Source organism: Amblyomma maculatum, chromosome 1 (genome assembly GCF_055883805.1).
Source record: "Amblyomma maculatum isolate TAMU_Amacu chromosome 1, ASM5588380v1, whole genome shotgun sequence".
NCBI lineage: Eukaryota > Metazoa > Arthropoda > Arachnida > Ixodida > Ixodidae > Amblyomma > Amblyomma maculatum.
In genome coordinates this window covers 314,697,557-314,724,227 of record NC_139344.1, presented here as the reverse complement: position 1 = coordinate 314,724,227, position 26,671 = coordinate 314,697,557, and the positions used below count along the sequence as shown (strand labels likewise).

The 26,671-nt window shown below is 45.6% G+C and overlaps 1 protein-coding gene across 4 annotated transcripts in view; it reads right to left on the bottom strand.

Moving 5' to 3' along the window:
• Ctps (CTP synthase) overlaps nucleotides 1–26,671 on the bottom strand; it is an 88,096-nt gene that overhangs the window by 58,674 nt on the left and 2,751 nt on the right. For all 4 annotated transcript variants that reach the window (XM_084605273.1, XM_084605432.1, XM_084605337.1 and 1 more), the window contains exons 7-8: nucleotides 15,719–15,898; nucleotides 13,104–13,292 (exon numbers count right to left, since the gene is read on the bottom strand). In XM_084605273.1, the coding sequence (XP_084461399.1) occupies nucleotides 13,104–13,292; nucleotides 15,719–15,898 (369 nt within the window). The remainder of the gene's footprint in view (nucleotides 1–13,103; nucleotides 13,293–15,718; nucleotides 15,899–26,671) is intronic.

The following is a 26,671-nucleotide window of genomic DNA, read 5'->3' as shown; positions in this document are numbered from 1 at the left end:
CACGCCACGTTACCACTGCGCAGCATCTTGGCATGCTGCCAAGAAATTAGCTGTGCATGAGACGACCCAAACGGAGTGGCGCGCGCCATCGGCATGCAAGCGAAAATGCTCGCGATTTCTGCCGCGGAGACACAGAAATCTTGTTTTGAGCTGCCGCGGTGGCTCAAGCAGCGAGAGGGACACAGTTTCAACAAGTTGGAAATTTTTTGCTCTGTCGCTGCCACTCGTCACTGAGATCGCTCAACTGCTTGCATGTGAGTAAGCTGGCCTTAACTTTTATTTTTTTTAATTCTCGGGTGCAAAAGTTGAGGGTGGGTTCATTATGGGAGTTAGTTGATTAAGCGACAAATACGGTATCATTTGTTCGCATCGTAAGTGCCGTCATAAGCCGATTTCAGTATATCAAATTATCGATATATCGAACTATTTCGTGATCCTCTTCGAGTTCGATATCTCCGGGTTCTCACCTGATTTTGAAAAATATAACTGAATGAGGTTCCAGGATATTTAGAGAGACTTCAAAAATGTCAATCAGCATAATGTATGAACCACCAGAAATGCGCATGCATCGCTCAGGCAGGTCAGACCACAGTAGGCAGTCTTTTTCTATGACAAGGCTAGAAGGACACTCTGATGGCAGTGCAGCATGTAGTCACCAGGGGGTGAGGCACAAAGATGCAAGACTTCATTTGGATTTGCCTTCATATTCATGTCACCACAGCTGCATCATTCAAAGCATCGCCTCTGGCCTGCGATCCAATTTTAGCATCAGCTCAGTGAACTACTGATGTTTTAAAACTGTTGTACCAAGTATTCTAAAAATCAACTTACTGTAACAGAAACAGGGAATCAACAATTTTCTTTTTCTTTATTTGATGAATAGCACTCTAGAGTAGAATCTCAAATATGACCTCCTGCGATAGACCTACAAAATTCCTTAGCCGTAGTCCACTGTGTGCAATGTGCAGAATCTTGGGTGCTTCGAACAGTCTCCCATACCATTAAAGGGCCCCTGAAACGGTACTTTTCCAATATTCTAGTGGAAGAAATCCACAGATGTGGTCTTGGCAGGTATTCGAGCCAAATTTAAAGCTTTGCGTGGAGCTAATAATTTACAAGTAATTTCTAGAAAGTGCTCCTAGCGGCCGCTTGCTACCAATTGGGGCGATACGTTTGACGTCATCAGGATTACTTGGTATGCCCACTCATTGGACGCTCCCCAGTGATGCGGGCGGAAAGGTGCGTGGTGGGGTGCCGTCGTGGCTTCTTTCCTTAACTTTTTTTTCTTCTGTGCCAGCATGCGTTGAGTTGAGGGGGGAAAGGATAAGTGTCATTTTTGATCGCCGATATTTTCGGGGTAGTCATCATCATCATCATCAGCTTGACTAAACCCACTGCAGGGCGAAGGCCTTTCCCATATTTCTCCAATTAACCTGATTCTGTGCTAGCTGCCTCCATTTGACCCATGCGAACTTCTTAACCTCATCCGCCAACCTGACTTTCTGCCGCCCCCTGCTACGCTTTCCTTCCCTTGGAATCCAGTTTGTTACCCTAAGCGACCATCGGTTATCCTCTCTTCGCACTACATGTCCTGCCCATGTCCATTTCTTCTTCTTCATTTCTAATAGAATGTCGGTAACTTGAGTTATTTCTCTGACCCACTATGCACGCTTTCTATTTCTTAATGTTACCCCTACCAATTTTCGTTCCATAGCCCTCTGGGTTGTCCTCAACATAAGTAGAACTCTCTTGGTTAGCCTCCACGTTTCAGCCCCATAGGTGAGTACAGGCAAGATGCAACTGTTGTATACTTTCCTCTTGAGCGATACCGGTAAGCTGCTAGTCATAATCTGCGAGTGCTTGCCAGATGCGCTCCATCCCAATCTTATTCTTCTTGTTATTTCCTTTTCATGGTCCGGATCTGCGGTTACTACCTGCCCTAAGTAGACATATTCGCCTACTACTTCCAGTGCTTCGCTACCTAAAGTAAACTTCTGTTCTTTCCCGAGGCTGTTGAACATTACCTTAGTCTTCTGCATATTGATTTTCAAGCCTACCTTTCTACTTTTCCTGTCTAGGTCATCTGTCATTATTTGCAGTTCATCCCCCTAGTTACTTAGCAAAGCAATGTCATCAGCAAATCGCCGATTACTGAGGTATTCTCCATCTACCCTTATCCCTAACTGCTCCCATTCCAAGTCTCTGAATACTTCCTCTAAGCAAGCTGTGAATAGTACTGGGGAGATTGCATCTCCTTGCCTAACACCTTTCATTATGGGAATATGAGAATTTTGTCACTTTCTTTATGCAGAACTACGATTGCTGTGCAGCCACTATATAGTATTTGCACAATTCTAACGTGCCCCCGATTGTAACGCGAAGTAATATTTAAGGCCCGGAAACCATAAAAATAACTTGGCGCCGGTTCTACCGCGCACACTGAATAACGCAGTCAGCAAGCGTCTGAAAGTTGATTAAAACATTTAATCAAACTCAAGAACACAAATCGGAACACACAAACACAACCACGAGATGGAAACATAATAGCATACTCGCCATCAGAGTCGGAAGTCAGCTCTTTTCCACTGTCAACCGACCACAAATGATCATCGCGAACGCATGTCTCCGGGACAACTAATGCACGGGAAGCTGCCCGGTTCCCCTCTTTTTCTGCTAACAGGATTACTTTCCGCTTAAACGACGCCTCGTAATGAAACCGTCGATGCCTTTCCATCTTGTCACTGTGCTGTGAGTGAATGCACAAATCCAACGCAGCTTCTGGGTACACCAGCGAAACAGAATGTTTGCGAAATATGGCGATCGAAACGCTGGATCCGCTCATGGATGGATCCGGCTCAAAACGGGTTGCTGATAATGATGGAAATGCGGCTGGCTATCGTTCATTGAGCTGCTTCGTTTCGGTTTTTGAGATGTAGGTTTCAGTTTGGAGTTATTTTTTTGCAATTTGAGTCCGATTGTAACGTGCATGTATTTTTGAACGCTTATTTTCGGGGAAAAAGGTGCGCGTTAGAATCGTGCAAATACACCTTCCAGCACTTTCACGTACGGCTCGTCTACCCCCTGATTTCGCAATGCCTGTATCACCAGTCAAATGCTTTTTCATAATCAATGAATGCTATGTATAAAGGCTGGTTATATTCCGAGCATTTTTCTATCGCCTGGTTGATGGTATGGATATGATCGATAGTAGAGTACCGTTTCCAAAAACCTGCTTGATCCTTTGCTTGATTGCAGTCTAAGGTTGTCCTGATTCTATTAGCGATTACCTTAGTAAATACCTTATACGTAACAGACAGTAAGCTGATTGGCCTGTAATTTTTAAGGTCCTTAGCGTCCCCTTTCTTATGAATGAGGACAACGTTTGCATTCTTCCATGATTCCGGTACCGTCGATGACACCAGGCACTGCGTATACAGGGTGGCCAGTTTTTCTAGCACGATATCCCCCCCGTCCTTCAACAAATCTGTCCAGCTGATTTCCCCTTTTTCATAGTTTCTAACGCTTTCTTGACCTCGTCCTTCGTCAATGGTGGAACATCTGACTGTTTTTCCCTACCGCCAATCTTTTTACGGTCCTGACTACTCTGGCTACTGTAGAGATCTGTATAGAACTCCTCGGCTACTTTGACTATCTTGTCCATATTCGTGATGATGTTACCCACCTTGTCCCTTATCACATGCATCTGGTTTTTGCCTATGCCCAATTTCTTTTTTACCGCTTTAAGGCTTTCCCCGTTCTTTACAGCATGCTCAATTTTCTCCATGTTATACTTCCTTATATTGGCCACCTTGCGCTTATTGATTAGCTTTGATATCTCGGCCAATTCTATCTGGTCTGTTGGATTGGAAGCTTGTCGATGCTAGTGATGCTAGCCAAAAAATGCTTGCGTTGAGAAGAGGACTGATGGGATACCTGTTACTTATGTGCATTTTCTAGTTTAGGTAAACAGCTTTTCATGGAGCCTTTAAGGATGACACAAACACGCAAGCTGTGATTGCACCCGCAGGTACCCTCTCAGTGCCCATTATCACTGATGTTACTATACAGTCGAACCTCGATATAACGAACCTCATTGTAACGAAATTAGCAATGTAACAGATTTTTTTTTATTTCCTAACCTCTGCCCTAATCAAAACTTTTTTTTTTTGTGATTAAATGAAGAAATTTTGTGCCGCACTTTCGATTTAACGCAGCCCCCCGCGCATCACATTCATGAACCAGCAGCCACCTTGACAATCTGACGAGATCTGTAACTTCAGACGAGACACACCGCATTCTACATTTGCCCCCTTTTACGCTCCAATTTTTCCGCCAGTCTGGAATCTGTGAGCGAAACAAAACGATGACAGGGACATTCGCGTTGTTCCCACCATGAGCGTACCACCACCACCACCACCGTGTCATCTGTCGAGCGCATACAAAGCCCGCGGTGCGAAAGTTTTAGGACACAACATGCCATGACATCACTGGCAAGTCATAATGACAAAGCGCTAACCGGAAATACCGTATTTACTCCCACATAAACCAACTTTTTTCAAGAAAAATAGACGCGATTATGAGGGCTGGGTTCAACACGCAGGAATTGAGATTCTTTTCTTTTTTCATGTGCAAGAGTCGTCCATCCTTCTAGCCATCAATCATCAAAGAAAGCACACGGTCAGCCGCGATCATGACTCCAACTTTTGTCATCGTTCCCTTCAAATATTTCGAAGCGATCACACGTTCCAATGATTTTGTGGTACGGGAAAGATGGCGCTCATCCCAATCGCTGCGTGATCAAGCGAACACACTGAAAACCAGGCTTACAAGGCCGCTGGCACACTGCCAAGTCCACCCCCCCCCACCACTAGAGCTAATGCCAAGACACCATGATGGTCTGGATGCTCTGGCTGCTCAGCATCTTGGCACGCTGCCAAGGAATACATTGGACTGTAATTGCCCGAAAGGAGGAACGTGGCAAGAAACCAGCGTTAACCACTAGCATTCTCTTTTTTTTTTGCAAGTTCTCAGCAGCAAAAGTGGGAGGTGGGTTCTTATGCAAATAAATATGGCACGTGTACGTGAGGCCTGAGCACAAGATTGCCACGCCCAAGGTAGCCGAGCCGGCATGGGCGATGAGAACATATCACTCATATAGTTTACTATAATATTGTTACGTGCTTTGTACGCACGGGAGGTTTATTTACAGGGATCGGTCCAAACAGGACTGCGGCGAAGCGTACAAACGTCCTTCTGCCCTTGTTCTTCTTTCTTCTTCACCGATCTACCCGACCGTTCATCTTCCGTCGACGTTCTGCAAAGGCGCGTGACATTTCCCTTCTCGCAGACGAAGCCAGTCAGGCGAGTAACATAGAACCTCTTGAATGAAATCGCTTGAGGCGGGCTACATGCACCACCTGAGATTACAGTGACCGTCGACCATTCACAGTTATGCGTGCTATAACGTAATTCAGATCACTGATGCGCTCTAACACAACAAACGGTCCAGTGTAGTGTGACAGCAGTTTTTGACAAAGACCACGCTTACGGAGAGGTGTCCACAACCACACACTGTCACCAGGAACATAAGAAACTTGGTGTCGGGCGTCGTAGCGGTTCTTAGAACGTTCTTGTGAAGATAAAATTCGAACTCTGGCCAGCTGGCGAGCTTCTTCAGCTCTGCAGAGTGTGGTAGCAAGAGAAGGTTCGTCATGAATGAAAAATGGCAGTATGGCATCGAGGCCACAGCAAGGCGTGCGAGCATAGAGAAGGTAGAAGAGGCTGTAACCTGCTGTCTCATGTTGCGCTGCGTTGTATACATGAGTAATGAACAGTAAACGCCATCCCAGTCCTTATGATCTGCAGCGACGTACATAGCCAAATTGGTGGTGAGAGTCCTATTACAGTTGAATCCCGCCACAACGAATACCGCCACAACGAAATTTCCGCGACAACGAATAATTTTTTATTCCCCGCGAGTATCCTATAAGAATTAATGGCCTAAATTTCTCTGCACAACGAACCATTTTTGCAGTGCGTTTCCGCTTCAACGAAATTTTCGCGTTCAAAGTCGAAACCGAAACTAGTTTTATTGGCGAGAAGTCCAAGTCAAATCTAAAGCCACATTAAGCATGAAATCACGTGATTGCAGTTCCGCCATTTTGGCTTTGTGTCGTGGTCGCGTTGTTCACTCGCTGCCTTTCTATTCGACAACGACGAGTTTTCATCCGCAGGACACGATGGCAACGCAAGTGAAAAAACGCAAAACTCTTTCCCTTGAGCAAAAAGCTCAAATAATCGCCCAAGCAGAAAGCGAAAGGAAGAAAGCGGCAATTGCTGAAGACTTCGGAATTCCTGCAAGTTCGCTGTCAACGATTCTAGGCAATAAGGACAGCGTGAGAATGGCACTTGCTTCAGGCACATCCTCGAAGCACAAAAAGGTGACGCGGCCCCTCCATGAAGAGTTGGACAAAGCAGTGCATGCGTGGTTTGTGGAAGCACGAGCCAGCAACGTCCCCCTGTCCGGAAGCATCGTCCAGCAGAAAGCCTTGAACTATGCATGCCTACTTGGCATTGATGATTTTAAAGCCAGCATTGGCTGGCTAAACCGTTTCAAGGCCCGCCATAACATCGTTGGAAAAGTGTTGTGCGGCGAGTCAATGTCAGCAGACGTGGACGGAGCAGCTGCTTGGAAGGCGAGTAACATGGCCGGAATTTTAAGCAACTTCGCGCCTGCAGACATTTACAACGCCGACGAGACCGGGCTATTCTACGAGATGTTGCCGGCTAGGACGCTCGACTTCAAGGGGCAGTGCTGTCACGGCGGCAAACACAGCAAAAAACGCATCACAGTGCTGCTTTGCACAAACATGGATGGCTCGGACAAGCGTCCGCCGTTAGTCATAGGCAAAAGTGCCAAGCCGCGCTGTTTTAAGGGAACTCGTAGCCTACCTGTGCAGTACAAGGCGAACAACAAGTCATGGATGACCCGCGCTATTTTCACCGAGTGGATGATGGCATTCGACCGCGACATGAAGCGGCAGGGCCGTAAAGTTTGCTTGCTTTTGGACAATTGTTCAGCACATCACTCCGACGAAGTCAAGCTCACTAACACGGAGCTGAGGTTTTTCCCTCCCAATTGCACGTCTGTCTTACAGCCTCTCGATCAGGGCGTGATTCTTAGCCTGAAGCGCGCTTACCGCGGGAGGTTAATTCAGCGGCTGCTTTTTAACACTGAAACCGGCCGAGACACGAAGGTGGACTTGTACGTGGCACTGCAGATTATGTCTGCTGCCTGGAGCACACTGGGGCGCTCAGTAATTGTGAACTGTTTCAGGCACGCCGGATTTGCCGAAGGTCGACCCGTACACTCTGCTGGCCTAACACCAGGCGTTACAGACGACGACGAAGAGGCGTCACCGGCTCCGGGGATCGCGGCCGCCTGGAAAACGCTGGGAGAAATAGGAACCGTGCCGCCTAATCTCGAGCTCGACGAATACATCGGCGCTGACGCTTGTGTTGTTGTTCACGAAGATGTGAGTGATGAGCAGATCATAAAAGCTGCCCGGAATGATAAGGACTCTTCCGATGAAGAAGACGACGACGTACAGGAAGCGCCGGCTGCGGCAACCGCCGTACAGGTGATGGACGCTTTTGATGTCATCAGGAATTTCGTTGCTGTCCGAGACGACGATGTTGCAATGGGTTTGCTGACCGAGTGCGAAAATCGCGTGACGGCGTTGCTCGCCGTGAAGCGTAAGCAAACCAAGCTTACAGATTTTTGGCATTAAACGCCTTTGCTGCTGCTTGGGCAATTCTTTCTGCGTTTCACGTCAAATTTTTGCGATAACGAAGTTCCGCGAGAACGAATTTTTTTTCGTGCACCGTGAATTTCGTTATAGCGGGATTCAACTGTAGTTCATTCTACCACACTGTTCGTTTGGGGATGATATGGCGTGGAGTGGCAAAAACTGCAGGCGCTGAGGCGAAAAAGTTCTTCGCCAATGTCCGCTGTGAATTGGCGTCCACGGTCACTAATGATGACTGCAGGAGGGCCGTGCCGAAGAATAACGAATCGAAGTAAGAAATTAGATGCTTCAGACGTAGTAGCGGATGGTATCACAGCTGCCTCACAATAGTGGATTAAATAATCCACGCACACAAGAATCCATCGATTCCCTTTAGAGGATCGTGGGAAAGGTACAAGAAGGTCAATGCCAACTTGCTCAAACGGTCCTGTTGGAGGTGTGACTGGCTGCAGTTTTCCATGTGGACTTGCAGTCGACAGCCTAAAGCGCTGGCATTGCACACAGCTGGCTACATATCACTCGATCGTTGAACGCATCTTCGGCCAGTAAAATCGCTGCTGTGTGCGGCGGAGTGTTCGGGCCACTCCCAGGTGAACAGACGTAGCGTCATCATGCATCATTTCTAGAACTGTGGTGCGCAGACTTTCCGGAACGACAAGAAGCATGCGTGCTCTCCCAGAGGCGAAATTTTTCTTGTAAAGCACTCCCTCGCGAATGCCAAATGTGTTCTTCATAGGATCATTGGCAGATTCAAACAGAGAGGTTAATGTGTGGTCTTTGTGTTGCTCGCTTTGGAAAACTCGGAGATCGGGGAAGGTTTGTGAATTGGAGCCAAATATTCATCGAAGTTGTCTGCGTCGTCATCAGTTGTTTGAAGCGGCAAACGCGAAAGACAATCAGCATCTGAGTGTTTATGGCCGCTTTTATGCACCACAGTAAAATTAAATTCTTGTAGGCGTAAAGCCCATCGAGCGAGCCGCCCACCGGGGTCACGAAGACTTACGAGCCAGCAAAGAGAATGGTGGTCGGTCACGATGGTGAAAGCCTTCCCGTACAGATAGGAACGAAGCGCTGTACAGCAAAAACAACGGCGAGACATTCTTGCTCCATAACCGTGTAATTTCTTTCGCATTTGCTCAATGAGCGGCTGGCATATGCTATCACATGCTGATCGCGTCCATGGCGTTGTATAAGTACAGCGCCGATACCGATACCACTTGCGTCAGTGTGTACTTCAATTGAAGCTGATAGGCAGAAGTGGCGGAGGATGGGGCCCGAGGTCAAAAGAAACTTCAGATGACGGAAAGCTGAGTCACAATCGCTGGTCCAATTGAATGGTGCATTTTTATGTAGTAGACATGTGAGCGGGTAAGCAATGTCTGCAAACCTCGGTATAAAGCGTCAAAAGTACGAGCATAGCCCCAAAAAGCTCTGCAGCTCTTTTACCGATTTGGGCACAGTAAAACTTTTGACAGCTTCAATTTTCTTGGGATCTGGTCAGACACCTTCTTTATCAATTAAGTGACCGAGGACAATTGTTTCACGATCACCAATATGACATTTTTTTTGCATTCAGTACAAGACCAGCTCGTTCCATGCAATCAAGTACGATATCCAGACGGCTCTTGTGCTCACTAGACGTTTTGCCAAAAATTACAACATCGTCCAAATAACATAAACAAACTTGCCACTTTAGTCCACGGAGAATTGTATCCATGAACCGCTCGTATGTGGCAGGCGCATTACATAATTCAAAAGGCATAATGTCAAATTCATAAAGTCCGTCTGGTGTTATGAATGCCGTTTTTTCTTTATCTGCAATGTGCATGGGGATTTGTCAGTAACCGAATCTCAAGTCAATAGAAAAAAGTATGAAGCTGAGTGCAGAGAGTCAATTGCGTCATCTATGCATGGAAGCGGGTAGACATCTTTCTTCGTGACTGCATTTAAGCGGCGGTAGTCAACACAAAACCTCCATGTGCCATCTTTCTTTCTAACAAGGATAACTGGAGCTGTCCAAAGACTACAGGACTCTCAAATAATGCCGCGCTTTAGCATGCCTGAACTTGCTCATCTATTACCTTACGTTCAGTTGCTGAGACTCGATAGGTTTTCCGACGTATTGGAGGTGCGGACCCGGTGTTGATCATGTGATGAATACGACTGGTAGGCAGTGGCGCTGAGTCATCTTTGGCAAAGTCGAACACTGCCACGTGTTTTAGTAGTAGTTCCACTAGAATGCGGCGCTCAGTTGTAGAAAGAGACTTATTAATCATAGCCGGAACTTTGGTCTCCATGCCTGGCTGCACCTGCTGCTCAGTGACAGAGCTGTTTAATGCCGCGACGAAACCGGATACGCCTTCCTCGAAACGGGCAAGTTTTAGGCCCCGAGGCAACACAGTTGGCTCTTCAGAGTGGTTCACTGTCCACAGCTCAGTGCGGCCTCTAGTCACAGGAACGACGCAATGAAGCACAAGAATACTTCGGTAGAGTTAGTTGTTGGGCTAGTTGGTATTCTAGATTTAAGGACATAGTTTTCAGCGCGAAGGCACGCGGCCAAAGGAAAGAAGAAGAAGGAAGACTATAGGGACGAACACAGTCTTCCTTCTCCTTCTTTCCTTTGGCCGCGTGCCTTTGCATTGAAAACTATGTCCTTAAAAAAAAGAATACTCTATTAGAGCAGGTGAGTCTCGTAGGTTCTACTATAGCTTCAAAAAATTCGCACTCATTGCGAATAGAGGTAACCCGCACGAATGCTGCAGATAACGCTGGCACAATTGTGTCTTCTTCCACAGCAAATGCTCCAAAATCAGGGGTCGAGTCATCCACACGAACCGAAAGTAGTGAAGGATTCAAAGCAATCTCTCCCGTACCACAGTCTAAAGTTGCACCACACTCTTGCAGAAAATCAATCCCAAGAATAACATCATGCATTGACCGAGGCAGCACTGCAAATTCTACTCTAAACTTGAGGCCGCCAATAACAACATCCAAAGAACGCACACCAAGAGGAACTAAAGTTTCACCAGCGAACACTGCACGGTCACCACTGAACATTACTTTCCTACCTAAACAGTTCTTAAAACTCAAACTCATAACAAATACTGTAGCACCAGTGTCCACAAGAGCCATTGTTTTCACACCATCAACAAACATTTCCAATTTGCTCTTTAACATAAACATGGGTAGAGGTATGGACATCATCGGCTCGCCGGCGGCCTCACCTCCATCAGCTGTGCCTCCTAGTTTCCCTGAGGCGGAGGGGAAGAACGCTGTCGAAAGGAAGGTGACCTGCGCGGGCGCTGGGGTGGCGGCGTCACACTACGATCAGATGCAGGAGATGAATTCTGCAAATATGTCGAATGGTATAAGGACCAAGTGAACATAGTCTGAGATAGCTATTGTTCGGTGCGCAGCCGGCCGTGAATGTTCGCGGGGGGTCGGTAGTCTTGGACAGCTGGAAAACGGCGGTGGCAGTATCTAGCAAAATGCCCCGCAATGCCACACCTGTAGCATACAGGTTGAGGGCGCCAGCGATCAGCATAAGAGTCCTCACTAATAAAGTCGCGGCGTTGGTCGTAGCCAGGCTCTCGCTCCTGACAAACCACGTTTCCAGAGTAGGCGGGCCTCCTTTCCGTTGGCTGGTGGGCATAACGTTGAGTAGAGCTGCGCCAATCGTCCATATGCGAAGCGCCACTAGGTTGAACCCACGGAGTGGACAGGGCGGCAACATTTGCCTGCGGTGCACAACTCTGCCGCAAATATCCTTCACCACAGATGGTATCCCTGGATCTTGACAATTCCTCGCGTACAATCTCTCGTATCATACCAGCCATTGAAACTGAAGGACAGGCTTCAACACTGGCTACAGAGGTGACATTGGCCACGTCTTCCGAATTTAGGTGTAATTCGTAGCAGCTTGAGAGTCTCAAATGTTCTACAATGCTTTATAACATCGGCAGTGGTGCTCAGGCTCTCTTTGCTAATAAGAAAATTATAAACGTCTTCCGCTATTCCTTTCAGGAGGTGGCAGACTTTGTCTTCTTCAAGCACAGTGGGATTGATCTGCTTGCATAGCTTTAAGATGGCTTCAATGCATGCAGTACAAGTTTCTCCTGGTACTTGCGCCCGGTGAAGCGAAGTCTGTTCAGTGCGCTTCTTCTTTGCAGGTTCATCCCCAAAATTTTTCTTAATCTCGCTTGTAAAGATAGCCCATGTACTTAAGGAGTCCTTGTGGTTATCGAACCAGTCGAAGGCAGTGGCGGCAAGAAAGAACACCACGTTAGCAAGCTTAGTAGCAGCGTTCCAGTGATTGTATTTACTCACTCTTTCGTAGTGTTTCAGCCACTCATCAACGTCCTCCTCAGGTTTTCCAGAGAATGTATGCGGCTCTCGATAATGGGGCCAGTTGTTTGCCGTGGATGGTCCTGGCTGCTCGGTAGTGCCGTCTTCAGTCATATCCGATGGCAATGGTGGTAAGCCAGCGAGTCTACGGCTTCTTCGGTAGATGGAAGGCTCTGTGGTTGCTACCCAAGCACCTCTCACCAAGATGTTACGTGCTTTGTACGCACGGGGGGTTTATTTACAGGGGTCGGTCCAAACAGGACTGCGGCGAAGCGTACAAACGTCCTTCTGCCCTTGTTCTTCTTTGTTCACCGATTTAACCAACCGTTCTTCATCTTCCGACGACGTTCTGCGAAGTTGCGTGACAATAAGTCCCTAGATCAGCTGATCTAAGGACTCGTCTTCATTTGCAAATGTTGGATGATGATAACGATACCAGTGACGTCATATGGCGACGGCTTTGAGTATTAGGCACTGCGCTTGCTCTTAGCGCACACGGAGAAAAATGATGTGTTCGCATCCATTTGTTATCACCCGTTATTATCCTGATAATATACAAAAAAAACATCCGGGGTTAGCGCTATTAATGCTAGAATTTCTTGATTATTTCCTTAATTCGCAATTTACAAATTCCCATCTGCTAGCAGTGTTCCACGAACCTGTTACTTTATTTGGGCACTTAAAAATGAGAACGTAACAATATTCGCGGTTAACAATATTTTTGGCTGCAAGTAGAACTTTGTTATTTCAAGGTTTGACTGTACCAGTAGCACAACGTACACCATGAGCAGCAAACGAAAGATACGCGACCACAAATAAATCTCATCTTTCATAAATAACTCAGCAGCTGTCCACCATAAGCAGTTGCTTATGGCAGACGTGATTTGTTCTTTGCTTGTACAGCTCAATATAAATAAGCAGAGGGAATAACTACGCAAACAGCCCACGCACCATAATTTTTAACTTGTGGTTGCAGGCAAGTGCAGCGTGCTGAAGAGCCTTGATAACTGAAGAGTAGGCATCCTGCAGCTTGATGTATTTTCCCACCAGTGCAATTGTCACCTCCCGAATAAGTCGTTCAGCCTTAAGCGCGAGGTCACGCCACTTGTACATAAGCCGCCGAGGTCTTGGAGTTGGGACCTACAAAGACACAAACATTACTGCAATGAAAAACCTGTCAAGATGCAAATAATTCAGGAGTGGAAGCAGGCTCGATCATTTTGGAGCAGCTCAGGAAGCAGTAATAATGCCATTCTAGAGCAGCTTTGGAGCAATAAAACAAACTTTGAAGCGCTCGAGCTATGTTTCGGAGTACGTTTCTACAGTGAAACGCCCTTGATAATTTCAATTTTCCATTCCTGACATATATAATCCCTCTTTTTATACCCTTTTATGCAACGTTGAATGCTTTTGCAGACTATGCACGCACCTCTGACACGACAAATGGCCAAAACATGTAATGATGTTTAAAACAACACAACTGGCCTAAGCAACAATTCGGAACAGACTTGCAGCAAACGGAATGCTTGCTTAAGTACTTCATAACCGAACACCAAGTTTGATCTAAAGCTTTTGTCTGTTTGGACTTGATAGATTCAAAAATAAAGTCTACCATTTCCATGCGCTCCAGCAGCGCTACTGGTATGGGCATTTGCATCAATGGCACATTTCCACTATGCTGATAAACTCACGAGCACTGGCCAGTAGTGCCTTCATGGAGGATAGATGGTACTAAAGGGGAGCCTTTTCCTCCTTCAGCTTCTTTATTCAATTGCCTCCTGTCAGTATCTCATTTTTTTTTGCTTAAGCAGTGCTGACGTCTCAGTTTTAACAAGTTGGCGATAGGCCCTGTGTGGCTTTCCAACACCCTTGGGAAGTTTTCTAGTGATTGGCACCTTTAGCACCCTACAACGCTTCAAGCATGCTTCTGTCTGACATAGGCCTGACATGCTTATCATTGACAAAAACGCTCAATGGTGAAGTACCTGTTTGTTATTAAAGCAAGAGCATTAGAAAAACCTGTGTACTTTTTACCATCTAACAAGCTCCCTAACGGTTACTACGATGCTAATGTGGCAGTTAGTACTACTTCCTTCCCTTGCTGCTCTCACTTCCCTCTCAATCGGTGATCCAAAGCCTGGGAGGATATGCTATGTCACATGCACAGTGCATTTTTTCACAATTGCCACCAAATGCTTTTAGGTCATATTAAATTTACTTGCAAAAAAATTTAAAATTATGCTTCACACTTTCAGCCACTGGCGCACTGCTATCATTCCTGTGTTGAGCTAAATGTGATGAGCAACCATACCATACTGCAACTAGGCCACGGCCTTGTACAACCAACCATTTGCTCTTTTCTTTCCATTTCGTTCCCTTCTCATCTTTCTCTTGTCTCTCGCTTGGCTTAGCTAGGCACCAACCTTGTTCAACTGGGCACCAAGCAAGGCAAGGAAGAACTACATCAGTTACCCGACGAATAAGGGTGGGCTCCCATAAGCAAAGCGGCTCTTGTCACAAAGCTACCCTTTAGTGGCACAATGCTCTGTAATATCCATCCCCTACTATTCAATTCTTATGAAGGGTTGCTGTTTACAATAAGGCCTCTCCTCTTCACCCTATCATTAACTCATTCTTTTGAGCTACACGCTTAGATCTTCCTCCAAATCACCTTGCCGTCTCTTCACGGTTAACCCTTCCCAGTTTTGAAGCAAAAGCTTCACTCGGCTAGCTTCAGCGCTTTTCGCGTACACCACAGTTTGACCTTCAGCCGAACGCTGCCCGCTTTTTTTTTTTTTTTTTCTTTGCACGTGTGGTGCACGGAGCGGGCAGCACTCCATTCTTCGACTGCTGCTGCTTCACTTCTTCTTCTACATCACACACGTGGCAAACCGGTACATATCGCTGGTCTCCGCCAAGTGCGGCGCATGACTTCATCGCTTAGGTGTGTCCCTCACTGCGCATGCGCGGTGCTCTTTAGCTGCTGAAGCACAGCGGGGGATATAAGCCGTCAAGCAGCCACTCGCTTGCGAAGGCATATATATACGCTCAGAACTGCGGCAAACCTGTAGAGCTACGCCATGGATGAGGCAACAACGCTTAGTACGAGCGCTCACTATGCTCGCCTACAAGCCAAATCTACTCACCCTGCCGAAATCACACGCCGTGAAGAAGTGGCACATTTGGATTTGTTACTAGATCTCTTCCCCGCTTACAACACGCAAGTACGGACTGAATACTACGAGAGCTAAAAAAAAAAACTGTGCATACTGGATGTCTATAAATGCTAATCTACACTTTTATGCAGTGAAAGTCTCAATTTTAAATGCCTTTGTACCTCATTCAGCAGTTAAAATTTTTTCAAAAACAGGCAGTTTGGATCATACGTCTTCCCAGACAGTATGTACTTTTTCCAGCATTCTTCAAGAAACATATGGTTTTACTGTACTAGCAGTTCCCTTCCCTGCACAGCACTACTTACAGCACGTATGCCTTTACTCCCCATTTATCTCTCCCATAAAGGTTTCCCCACTATATCAGCTTGATCACAACTTTGCTTGGCTTACCTGGAGGTGAAGACGCTCAGCAAAGAGCTCGACAATGCCCTGTTCCTCCATGAAGATGGGCACATGGTAGATGCTAGGCACATCGTGCATGCACAATACTTGCCGAGGCTCCACATGGCAAAAGTTGGAGATCTTTTCCTTGACAGCTTTTGTGATCTCATTCTCACTGCGACAAACAATCTGCAAAAGTAAAAAAGTATAACAAACACCGAGAACATATTTAAATCATGTGCAGATTCCAATCACATGCCCAAATTCTAAGAGAAATAAAAAAAAGTTCGCTGCAGCATTTGCTAGTAACTAGGAGTGCGCAAATATTAAAATTTTGGAATCCAAATGGAATATAAACAAAGGAAAAAAAATATTTTCAAATATTAATCAAATATCTGATCAGCACAAAACAACAAAACAGTATAGTAAACATTGCTCATCTTGCTTTTATTAGAATTCACATGGTATTTACAAATTAGACTATGTTGCCGACCAAACCATCTCAAATGACTATGGCCGACAACCTTTACAAGCTGAACTCGATTCTACTACCACTTGGTGAAAATTGTTGCTAATGACCATAAACCCAACCAAGACAAAGCTCATGTCCTTTACTAGAAATTCTTATCGCATCCCAACCACAAATGGCATAACAGTTGAGACAGCTAAGTATTTACGAGTTTACCTTCAGTCAGACTTGACCTGGAACTGACTCTAGCAGCTGCTAACCGTTCACTTGGCCTCTTAAAACGTAACCTTCGACATGCTCCAACGTAAACTAGCTTATATTACATTAATTCAACCAAAATCTAGGTACGGTATATAGAAGAAGGAAGGCACACCAGCCGATGCTAGCTGTTCTTTACTGTGGTCGAAATCCCAACATGACCCCCACACTGCTCCTCGAGCCCCATGCTCCCACGCTTCTTCCTTCTTTCTCAAGCTTCAGGCACAAATCTTCAATACACTCCGGGCCCCGAAGTGACAACCACTGATAGATAGGATGTTAAATAGGCCTAACTACCTCCCATCCTTGCTGTAAGTGAATTCAGCACGAGCACACTATCCCATCTTTGCCCATTATACATTCCAAGATAATACCAGTCTGTCAAACAGCTTTTGTGCATTTTCATGAGTGACAGAGATTTAGAACATCTTTGTTGCATTTCATCACTACTTTCTAGCATAGACAAGGGACGATATCTCAACAAGAAATGTGACGAACACATGGCTTATTAGGACCGCAGTAAATGAAGGTGATTGGTGTTGAATTAACAACTTCAGTTTTAGATAGTAATGTTCACAGCTGCTGCGTAAAAAAATATGCTTTTCCAATTGTTTTCTGCAGGCACATTGTTACGATTCTGATCAATGTTTCCCCTCCCCACCAGGCAGCTCTCTCGACAATCAACTTCCACGTTATACTATCACTAGCACGATAGTCTTTCACATGTTGCTTTTTAATATAAGTTTGAAGCTTTGTTATGCCCCTAGACGGTCTTTTCGCCTACCAGCAGAATCAACACTTGTAATTTCGAAAGATCGAGCATTCTGCTTTCGCATGGAAGAGGCGCTGTCGGAGCAATAGCTGCTTTCAGCCAAAAACACACACACACCCCATATTTTGCCAAGACATATTTAACACACTGACCAGCTCGTGTGATCCAGAAACTTCCTCACAGCTCGGTTAGTTTGTCGCCTACATCACCACAGAGAACACTGGGATGTACATGCAACAACACAAGGCGTGCGGACGGGTCTTCACCAGGGAGCAACACAGGCATTACTTTGGTGGACATCGTTGCATCATTTTGCCGCTAGCTCCTGATCCTGAACACAATGGCGTCATCGATGAAAGGATGAATATCTCATATCTTCGAGAATGGGACAAAACGTTTTCCCTTCGTGAGTGCAGAAGGTGAATCTGGTGATGCATCTTTATCGATGTGTTCTTGTTACGCCAGATCATTCGTAGCCCACTTTTGTAGCATCACACAAGCACCGCTGAGGATTCTATTTGCCTCTTCGTACAGCTCAAAGGCTTCTTTAGAACTCGAACCACCGGCGAAGAGGTCACCGACGTAAAAGCAAGTGGAGAGGAAAGCAGCCGTACTTTGTAAAAAGGCTTCAATGTGTTGTAAATGGGGCAGTAATGTTGCGCCCAAAAGAAACGAGCTTGCAGTCGTTCCAAAGGGCACAAGTGTCATTTTGTGCTCCTGAATGACTCATACCTCACGTTTCGCAGCTGGATGTTCTTGGGAAAACTTTCTAAAACTATGCTGTCTTGGCAAGCGCTAATTGAAGTGTCACATATGAAAATGCTGTCCAGCTCCCAAAAACGTTGGGAGTGTAAGTTCGAAACTTCTGCATCAATAGAGCTTTTTCGAAGCACGCAGACTGTTCCTACTTGAGATAAAATGCCTCCATGACAAGGGCCTTGCAAAATCCAACCAAACCTTTTACTAAAGGCTGCGAAGCTATTTGCCTGGTCATGGGAACAGACTTCATTTAATATGAACTTAGAAAGTTGGTCTGCACCGATAAGCAAATCGATTTCTTTGAAGTCATTCAGGCCAGGAAAACCCATCTTGTCAGCAAGATATTTTTTTTGCACCAACCGTTTAACAAACACGTGCACTAGGAACTTCAGCCATGCGTCACAAATAAACGGAACTTCTACAGCCTCAATTTTGTCTTTGATGTTGTCATATTGGCTTCGCACATGCAGGTGCACCAAATTGAGCTTGCATAGCCGTATATTCTGTAGCTGTCCCGAACGCTTTGATGGCCAAATCGATAGTCCTCACGAGCCGTAGTCCTCATTTCCAAGAGACGTCAGTTCTAATGAAAGTCTGTTGACTACCGCTATCAAATATGCCTCTGATGTACATAGAGTGGCTCCCTGTGATCAACCATGCTCTAAACGTTTGCAACAGTACTTGTGTCTGCACGTAACTTGTTGTATCATTAGTCGCGGCATGCAAGTTGATGCCTTTAGCAGTGGTAGCTGTTTGCCATGAAGAATCAGTACAATTGCAGACTGAAGTCGCATGCCTCCCCTCGCACTGCAAACAGCGAATGTTACGATGACAGTCTCTCGACCGATGCCCTGGATTCGTGCATCTAAAACAATGGCCAGATCTGGCTAAGAGGCTGCTCCGCTCTGGTAGACACAAGTCAAAACAGCAAGATTGTGCTGCGTGCGCGTGTCGAAGGGCAGAAAGAGCACTCACAGGCGCTCCAACGCCAGCCACGTATTTCGTTGTTACCACTGCATGTGGTCACGAACGGTGAGCCATGACCCATCTTTTGACGGTTCGATAGCCCAATGGATCCAGTTTGTTCTCGAGCTTCCATATCGATGCATAGATGCTCCAGCAACCATTGCAGCTCCGCTTCTGCCGAGTGCTGTTCAGTGTGATTTGATTGGATGCTTTACCGCTTGTAGTAGTCTATCACGACTTCATTTGGTATTACTTTTACAAGAATCTCTACTGGCATGGCAGAGTAAGATAACTCAGGCACACCTAGCGCATGCAACCCTGGTTGATGGTGACATAGTCCTGAAGACTGCGTAACGCAACCACATCAGCAGGAGACTTGATGGGCTTAAGTGTCTGGAGGTTGGCCAAGTACCGGTGAATATTAATCTGTTGATTTCCGAAGCAGGTCTTTAATATGCTGATGACGTCGCCGTTTGAGATTTCTGACACTTGAATGCCCTCGATTGTGCTGCCATTCCACTGAGCAGGCTTTTCAAGTAATAAAAACGACCTATGTTGCTCAGGTCTGGGTTAGTATGGATGGCATGGTGGTACACGTGCCAAAAGGCTGGCCAGTGGGACATGTCAAAACGGAGCAAGTCGAGCTTTGGCAGCAGAGACCCAACTCGGCCTGCTCGTTCAGCAGCACTCATCGAAGGAATTGACTGCCGTCGGGATCTCACTAGCAGTGTTGGTTGATAGTATGACTAAGAGCGTGCACAACAGGAGGTGGCGCTTGCAAACCCTCGACGTGGTGACGGAGAAGAGTCAAAGTTTCTGCAGCTGAGACTTCGTACTGTAAAACTAATGCAAATTCTTCTACCTCCTTGTGCGAAAGAAATGTCTCTAGCTGTTCGTTGACGAATCGCAGACCATCATTGCATACTCTAAGGCGCTCCTGAAACTGCCTGAAGGTGAGCCGAGTGCCAGCACCCGATTCGATGAATTGAGCGGTACACTTGGCTTTGACGTGCTCTATCTGCCGTCAAAAAGGCGGCTGGTGTCAGAAGGGCGTTCCTCTTCGCTTGGAAGTTCGCTGGCAGAGCTCCTGGTGGCCTTCCTGGAGGGTCGATGCGTTGTTTCTGGTAACCTCCAGGAAGGACCGGCAGAGCTCACGACAGCCTCCCGGGTATCAGCACCGAAATTATAGAAGGAAGGCACGCCAGCCGATACTAACCGTTCTTTACAGAGGTTGAAATCCTGACATGGCGCTCACATTGCTCCTCGAGCTCCACGCTTTCCTTTTCGTCTATCTCAACCTTCAGGCGCAAATCGTCAATACGGTTATGCCATACGGGACCCAGATCAAGCCCACATCAAAGATAACATCAAATCCCTGCAAAACCGTGCTGCTCATTTCATTTTTTCAGACAACTCAGGTTTTACTAGCATCACTGCATTAAAAGCTCATGCTGGACTTGAAAACCTTTCCCATAGTCGTAAACTAGCTCGCTTAACTCTTTTTCACAAAATTTATCATCCCTTGCTTCAAGATGATTTCTTTCAATTCAACCTCAGCAGTTTTTCAACACCATCTTTTCAAGGTTGAACGCATCACATACCCCACTTCAATTTTTGCCAAATCGTTCATAGCCAAAACCATTATTGATGGAACCAGCTACCTTCCACAACTGCAGCTGAAATAAATGCAACATCATTTCATGACCTTAAAAAAAAAAATTATGAAAGCAGTGTGTAGGTTTCTGCTGGTTCTGTTCTACTCACTGTTATGTGTTTGAATTTTGTTTTTTCGTATTACGCGTTTTGTTTTTTTATGAAGTTCATTTTATGTTTTGTTGTCCCGTAATATTTGGTTCTTGTTGACAACTCTGTTATTGTAAGTTTCTTTTGTCTTTTCTTCAGTTCCTCAGATAGATGTTCCTTTTTGTAACTTCATGTTTGATCTTTTACCATGCTATAAGGGCATGGTCAGTCCTAAATAAAGTGGCTAAAGAAAAGACAGGAATTGAGAAATTCATGAACTTAGAAACTTGAGGAGGATAAGATGCCCTCCAAGGATAGAAAGGGTTCCACAGAATCCAGTTTTGAGAAACCCCAGCATATAGCTTACCCAGGTAACCTAAACCAAAGGCACAGCATTGAACAGCACATACAGTAGAACCTCGTTGATATGTTCCCGGCTAATACGATTTCCGGTTTCATACCCTCAAAATAGCAAACAGTAAAACATTACCAAGACATTATGACAAGACCTTTAGGGATTTCTTGAAATATTAAAAAATAAAACACTGAACTAAAATTGCATGGAAGTGTACACCCAACTGAAAACTCCAGTATAGTAAATGTTACACAGGATTCCGGTATACCGGCTTTCTGTACAGGAAGAACCTGCATGAAACCAGGTGGAGCTGTCATACTGCTGCTGATTTCGTCAATTTAGTCTTCTAGGGCCCAGAAAAAAAGTTCAAATTAAACAAAATCTCGAATTGAGTGGGCATGAAAAACTAATTGTTTGCACCACAGTAATTTGAACATGCACAACGGTTGTCTGTATTTGAAACTACTAAAATGAAAACTACATTTTTTCCCATTTCATCGAGAGCTTCGCTTTGCGCAAGCTGCCTGGACGGCCCTCTTCACCAAAGAGAAGGTCCCTCTTCACAAAACTGCTCCGCTGCATTTTCAGGACGCTTCAATAAACAGTCAACACGGCCAAGCATTGCAGTGTTGCACAAAGTGCAGTGAAACTGTGGTGGTGAATCTGAACATTTTAGATGTGTATGTAATTTTCTAACATTCGGAAAATTCTGAATATAAGTTCTTGCATATGAACAGAATAACAAACATATTCCATTCAAATCTAAATTTAGAACGATCACACACCCCTAATAGTAACACAAACATTCGAGCACCCTGAACACTTAAAGGGCAAATCCGAGGGCTTTTTGAACTCATGTTTTCTAACAAAATCTTGCACGTTTTCTTCTACAACAAAGTTTGGCCACCATCCAGCAATTCACTGCAACATAAATCTATTTTAATATTTGCCTTTTTGGTGGCCTCTTTTTCAGAAGATTTCTATGAGCAACAACTGCATTTGCATCTTAAACACTAACCACTTATCACTGCAAGGTCATGCGAAATTTTGAGGCTTGTACATACTAGGTTGTCATCATCAGCCTGACTATAACCACTGCAGGCTGAAGGCCTCTCCCATATTTCTCCAATTAACCCGGTTCTGTGCTAGCTGCATCCACTGGACCCCTACGAACATCCGCCCACCTAACTTTCTACCGCCCCCGGCTACGCTTTCCTTCCCTTGGAATCCAGTTTGTTACCCTAAGTGACCATCAGTTATCCTTTCTTCACGCTACATGTCCTGCCCATGCCCATATGTTCTTGATTTCCACAAGATGGTCAGTAACAAGTTATTTATCTGACCCACTCTGCACGCTTCCTATCTCTTAATGTTCAGTTCAGTCGTTCAGTCGTGTCCGACTCTTCGTGACCCTATGGACCATGTCACGCCACGCTTTCCGGTCTCTCACTATCTTCCTAACATCACATAACTTCGTCTGCAGTGCCTCGAGGATGCCATTTAACCATCGCGTTCGCTGCCTACCCCTTCTCCGGCGACCCTCAACCTTTCCCAACATCAAATCTTTCTCCAACGACTCCTCTCTTCTCATCAGATGACCAATGTAGCTGAGCTTTAACTTTAGAATTTGACCCTCCAATGAGTAGTCAGGGTTTATGGTCGACAATATCGACTGATTTGATCTTCTGGCAGTTCAAGGAACTCTCAAGAGTCTTCGCCAGCACCACAATTCAAACGCGTCAATTCTTCGGCGGTCAGCCTTTTTCACAGTCCAACTCTCGCATCCACACATCACAACTGGAAAGACCATAGCACGAGTTATACGGATCTTGGTTGGCAGACTAATGTCTCTGCTCTTTACTAGGCGGTCAAGGCTAACCATTGCTCTCTTTCCCAGAAGCAGGCGTCTCCTAATTTCATGGCTGCAGTCTCCTTCCGAGGTAATCTTGGTGCCCAAGAAGAGAAAATCTGTCACAGCTTCCACTTCTTGTCCATTGATGCTCCAGGACTTGATAGGGCAAGACGCCATGATCTTTGTCTTTTTAATGTTCAGTTTAAGCCCAAACTTCTCACTCTCTTCTTGTACGCGCATCAGTACTTTCTGCCATTAAAGTGGTATCATCCGCATATCTAAGGTTGTTGATACGTTTTCCAGCAATCTTCACTCCAGCTGAAGACTCGTCCAGACCGGCCTTCCTTATGATACACTCTGCATATAAGTTAAATAGGCAGGGCGACAGTGTGCAGCCTTGCCTCACTCCTTTCTCAATCGGAAACCAATCAGTAAGACCATGCCCAGTTCTGACTGTGGCCTCTTGCCCTTCATACAGGTTCCTGAGGAGACAGATGAGGTGAATTGAAACACCCATCTCTTGGAGAGCTTGCAACAATCTGCTGTGATGTACGCAGTCAAACGCTTTCGCATAATCAATAAAGAAGAAGTAGATGGGTTTCTGGAACTCTCTTGCTTTTTCCATGATCCAGCGAAGGTTGGCAATTTGGTCTCTAGTTCCTCTGCCCTTGCGAAACAGTCCCCTTCATGGATCACTGCCTTGTCGTGGCGGAGGGGATTGCGAAACTTGATGAAGTCGTGAGCTCTGCTGTGTAGGGCCACCCAAGATAGACAGGTCACGGCAGAGAGTTCTGACAAAATGTGATTCACTGGAGAAGGTAATAGCAACCCACTCCAGTATTTCCTGCCAAGAAAACCCTATGGCCAGTCACAATACCATTAATGATATGGCGCCGGAAGATGAGCCCCCCAGGTTGGAAGGCGTCCCACAAGTTACTGGGCATGAACAAAGAGTGATTCCTAGTAGCTCCAGGACGAATGAAGCGGCTGGGCTAAAGCCAAAAGGACGCTCAGTTGTGGATGTGTCGGGAAGCGACCGGAAAGTCCGATGTTGCAAGGACATATATCACATAGCAACATGGAATGTAAGGTCTTTCTCTTAATATTACCCTTACCATTTTTCGTTCCATAGCCCTCTGTGTTGTCCTCAACTTAAATAGAACCCTCTTGGTTAGCCTCCACATTTCAGCCCCATAGGAGAGTACAGGTAAGATGCAACTGTTGTATACTTTTCTCTTGAGCGATACCGGTAAGCTGCTAGTCATAATCTGCGAAATGCGCTCCATCCCAATTTTATTCTTCTTGTTATGTATTTCCTTTTCATGGTCCGGATCTGCGGTTACTACCTGTCCTAAGTAGACATATTCGTCTACTACTTCCAGTGCTTCGCTACCTAAAGTAAACTGCTGTTCCTTCCTGAGGCTGTTGAACACTACCTTAGTTTTCTGGATATTGATTTTAAAGCCTACCTTTCTACTTTTCCTGTCTAGGTCATCAATCATTATTTGCAGTTCATCCCCCGAGTTGCTTAGCAAGGCAATGTCATCAGCAAATCGCAGATTACTGAGGTATTCTCCATCTACCCTTATCCCTAACTGCTCCCATTCCAAGTCTCTGAATACTTCTAAACAAGCTGTGAATAGTACTAGGGAGATCGTGTCTCCTTGCCTAACACCTTTCTTTATGGGAATTTTGTTGCTTTCTTTATGCAGAACTATGGTTGTTGTGCAGCCACTAAATATAACTTCCACCACTTTCATGTATGGCTCGTCTACCCCCTGATTTCGCAATGCTTGCATCACCGCCGAAGTTTCTACTGAGTCAAATGCTTTTTCGTAATCAATGAATGCTATGTAAAAAGGCTGGTTATATTCCGGGCGTTTTTCTATCACCTGAATGATGGTACGGATATGATCGATAGTAGAGTACTGTTTCCGAAAACCTGCTTGATCCTTTGCTTTACTGCAGTCTAAGGTTGTCCTGATTCTATTAGCGATTACCTCAGTAAATTACCTCGTAACAGACAGTTAGCTGATTGGTCTGTAATTTTTAAGGTCCTTAGCATACCCTTTCTTATGAATGAGGACAACGTTTGCAATCTTCTATGGTTCCGGCACCGTCAATGACACCAGGCACTGCATATACAGGGTGGCCGCCAGTTTTTCTAGCACGAAATTTCCCATTCCCCCCCTCCTCCCCTTCCCGTCCTTCAACAAATCTGTAGTTATCTGATCCTCTCCAGCTGCTTTCCCCCTTTTCATAGTTTCTATTGCTTTCTTGACCTCGTCCTTCGTCACTAGTGGAACGTCTGACTGTTTTTCCCTACCGCCAATCTCACTACGGTCCTGACAACTTTGGCTACTGTAGAGATCAGTATAAAACTTCTCGGCTACTTTGATTATCTTGTCCATATTCGTGATGATGTTGCCCGCCTTGTCCCTTAGCGAGTACATCTGGTTTTTGCCCATGCCCAATTTCTTCACCGCTTTAAGGCTTCCCCCGTTCTATACAGCATGCTCAATTTTCTCCATGTTATACTTCCTTATATCGGCCACCTTGCGCTTAATTGATTAGCCTTGATATCTCGGCCAATTCTATCTGGTCTGTTGGATTGGAAGCTTTCATACTCTGGCGTTTCTAAATCAAATCTTTAGTCTCCTTAGACAGCTTACCGGTATCCTCTTTAACTATCCTACCGCCTACTTTTACAGCGCACTCAGTAATGATATCTCTGAAATTATTGTTCACTGTTTCTAGGGTAATGTCGCCATCCTCGGTTAGAGCTGAATATCTATTCTGTAGCGAGATCCTGAACTCTTCTGCCCTCCCCCTCACCGCTAATTTGTTGATGGATTTCTTTCTTACTTATATCTGTTGCATTTCTTCTTCAGATTTAGATTAATTCGAGAACTCACCATCCTGTGGTCACTGCATCGCACTTTCCCAATTACTTTTACATCTTGCATAATGGCGGGGGTTTAACACAGTATGAAGTCAATTTCATTTTCAGTCTCCCCATTAGGACTTTTCCATGTCCATTTCCAGTTCTTCCGTTTGCTGAAGAAGGTATTCATGATTCTTAAGTTATTACACTCTGCAAACTCAACTAGTAACTTCACCCTGCTTTTCCTAGAACCAATGCCATAGTCACCTACTGCCTGGTCTCCTACCTGCTTTTTCCCTACCTTGGCATTGAAGTCGCCCATTAGTACAGTATACTGCATCTTTACTTTTCACATTGCCGACTCTACATCACCGTAGAAGCTTTCAACTGCCTGGTCATCATAAGTACATGTAGGTGCATAGGCCTGTACAACCTTCAGTTTATAACGCTTATTAAGCCTAATTACGATGCCTGCCGCCCTCTCGTTAATACTATAGAATTCATCTATATTACCCGCTATATACTTATTGACAAGGAAACCTACTCCTAGTTCTCGCCTCTCCGGTAAACCTCGATAACACAGTACATGCCCATCCTTCAGTACAGTATATGCCTCATTCTGCCTCCTAACCTCACTAAGCCCTACGACATCCCATTCCATACCCTCTAGTTCCTCTAACAGCACTGCTAAATCAGCTTCACTAGCTAGAGTTCTAGCGTTAAACGTTGCCAGGGTCAGTTTCCAATGGCGGCCTGTCCAGCGGAGCCAGGAATTCTTAGCACCCCCTGCTGAGTCGCAGGTCTGACCGCCACCTTGGTCAGTTGTTCCGCAGCCGCTGGTGACTGAGGGCCGGGGTTTTATGGGACTAATCATGGGAGGTTGCGGCTAATTACTGCACCAGGG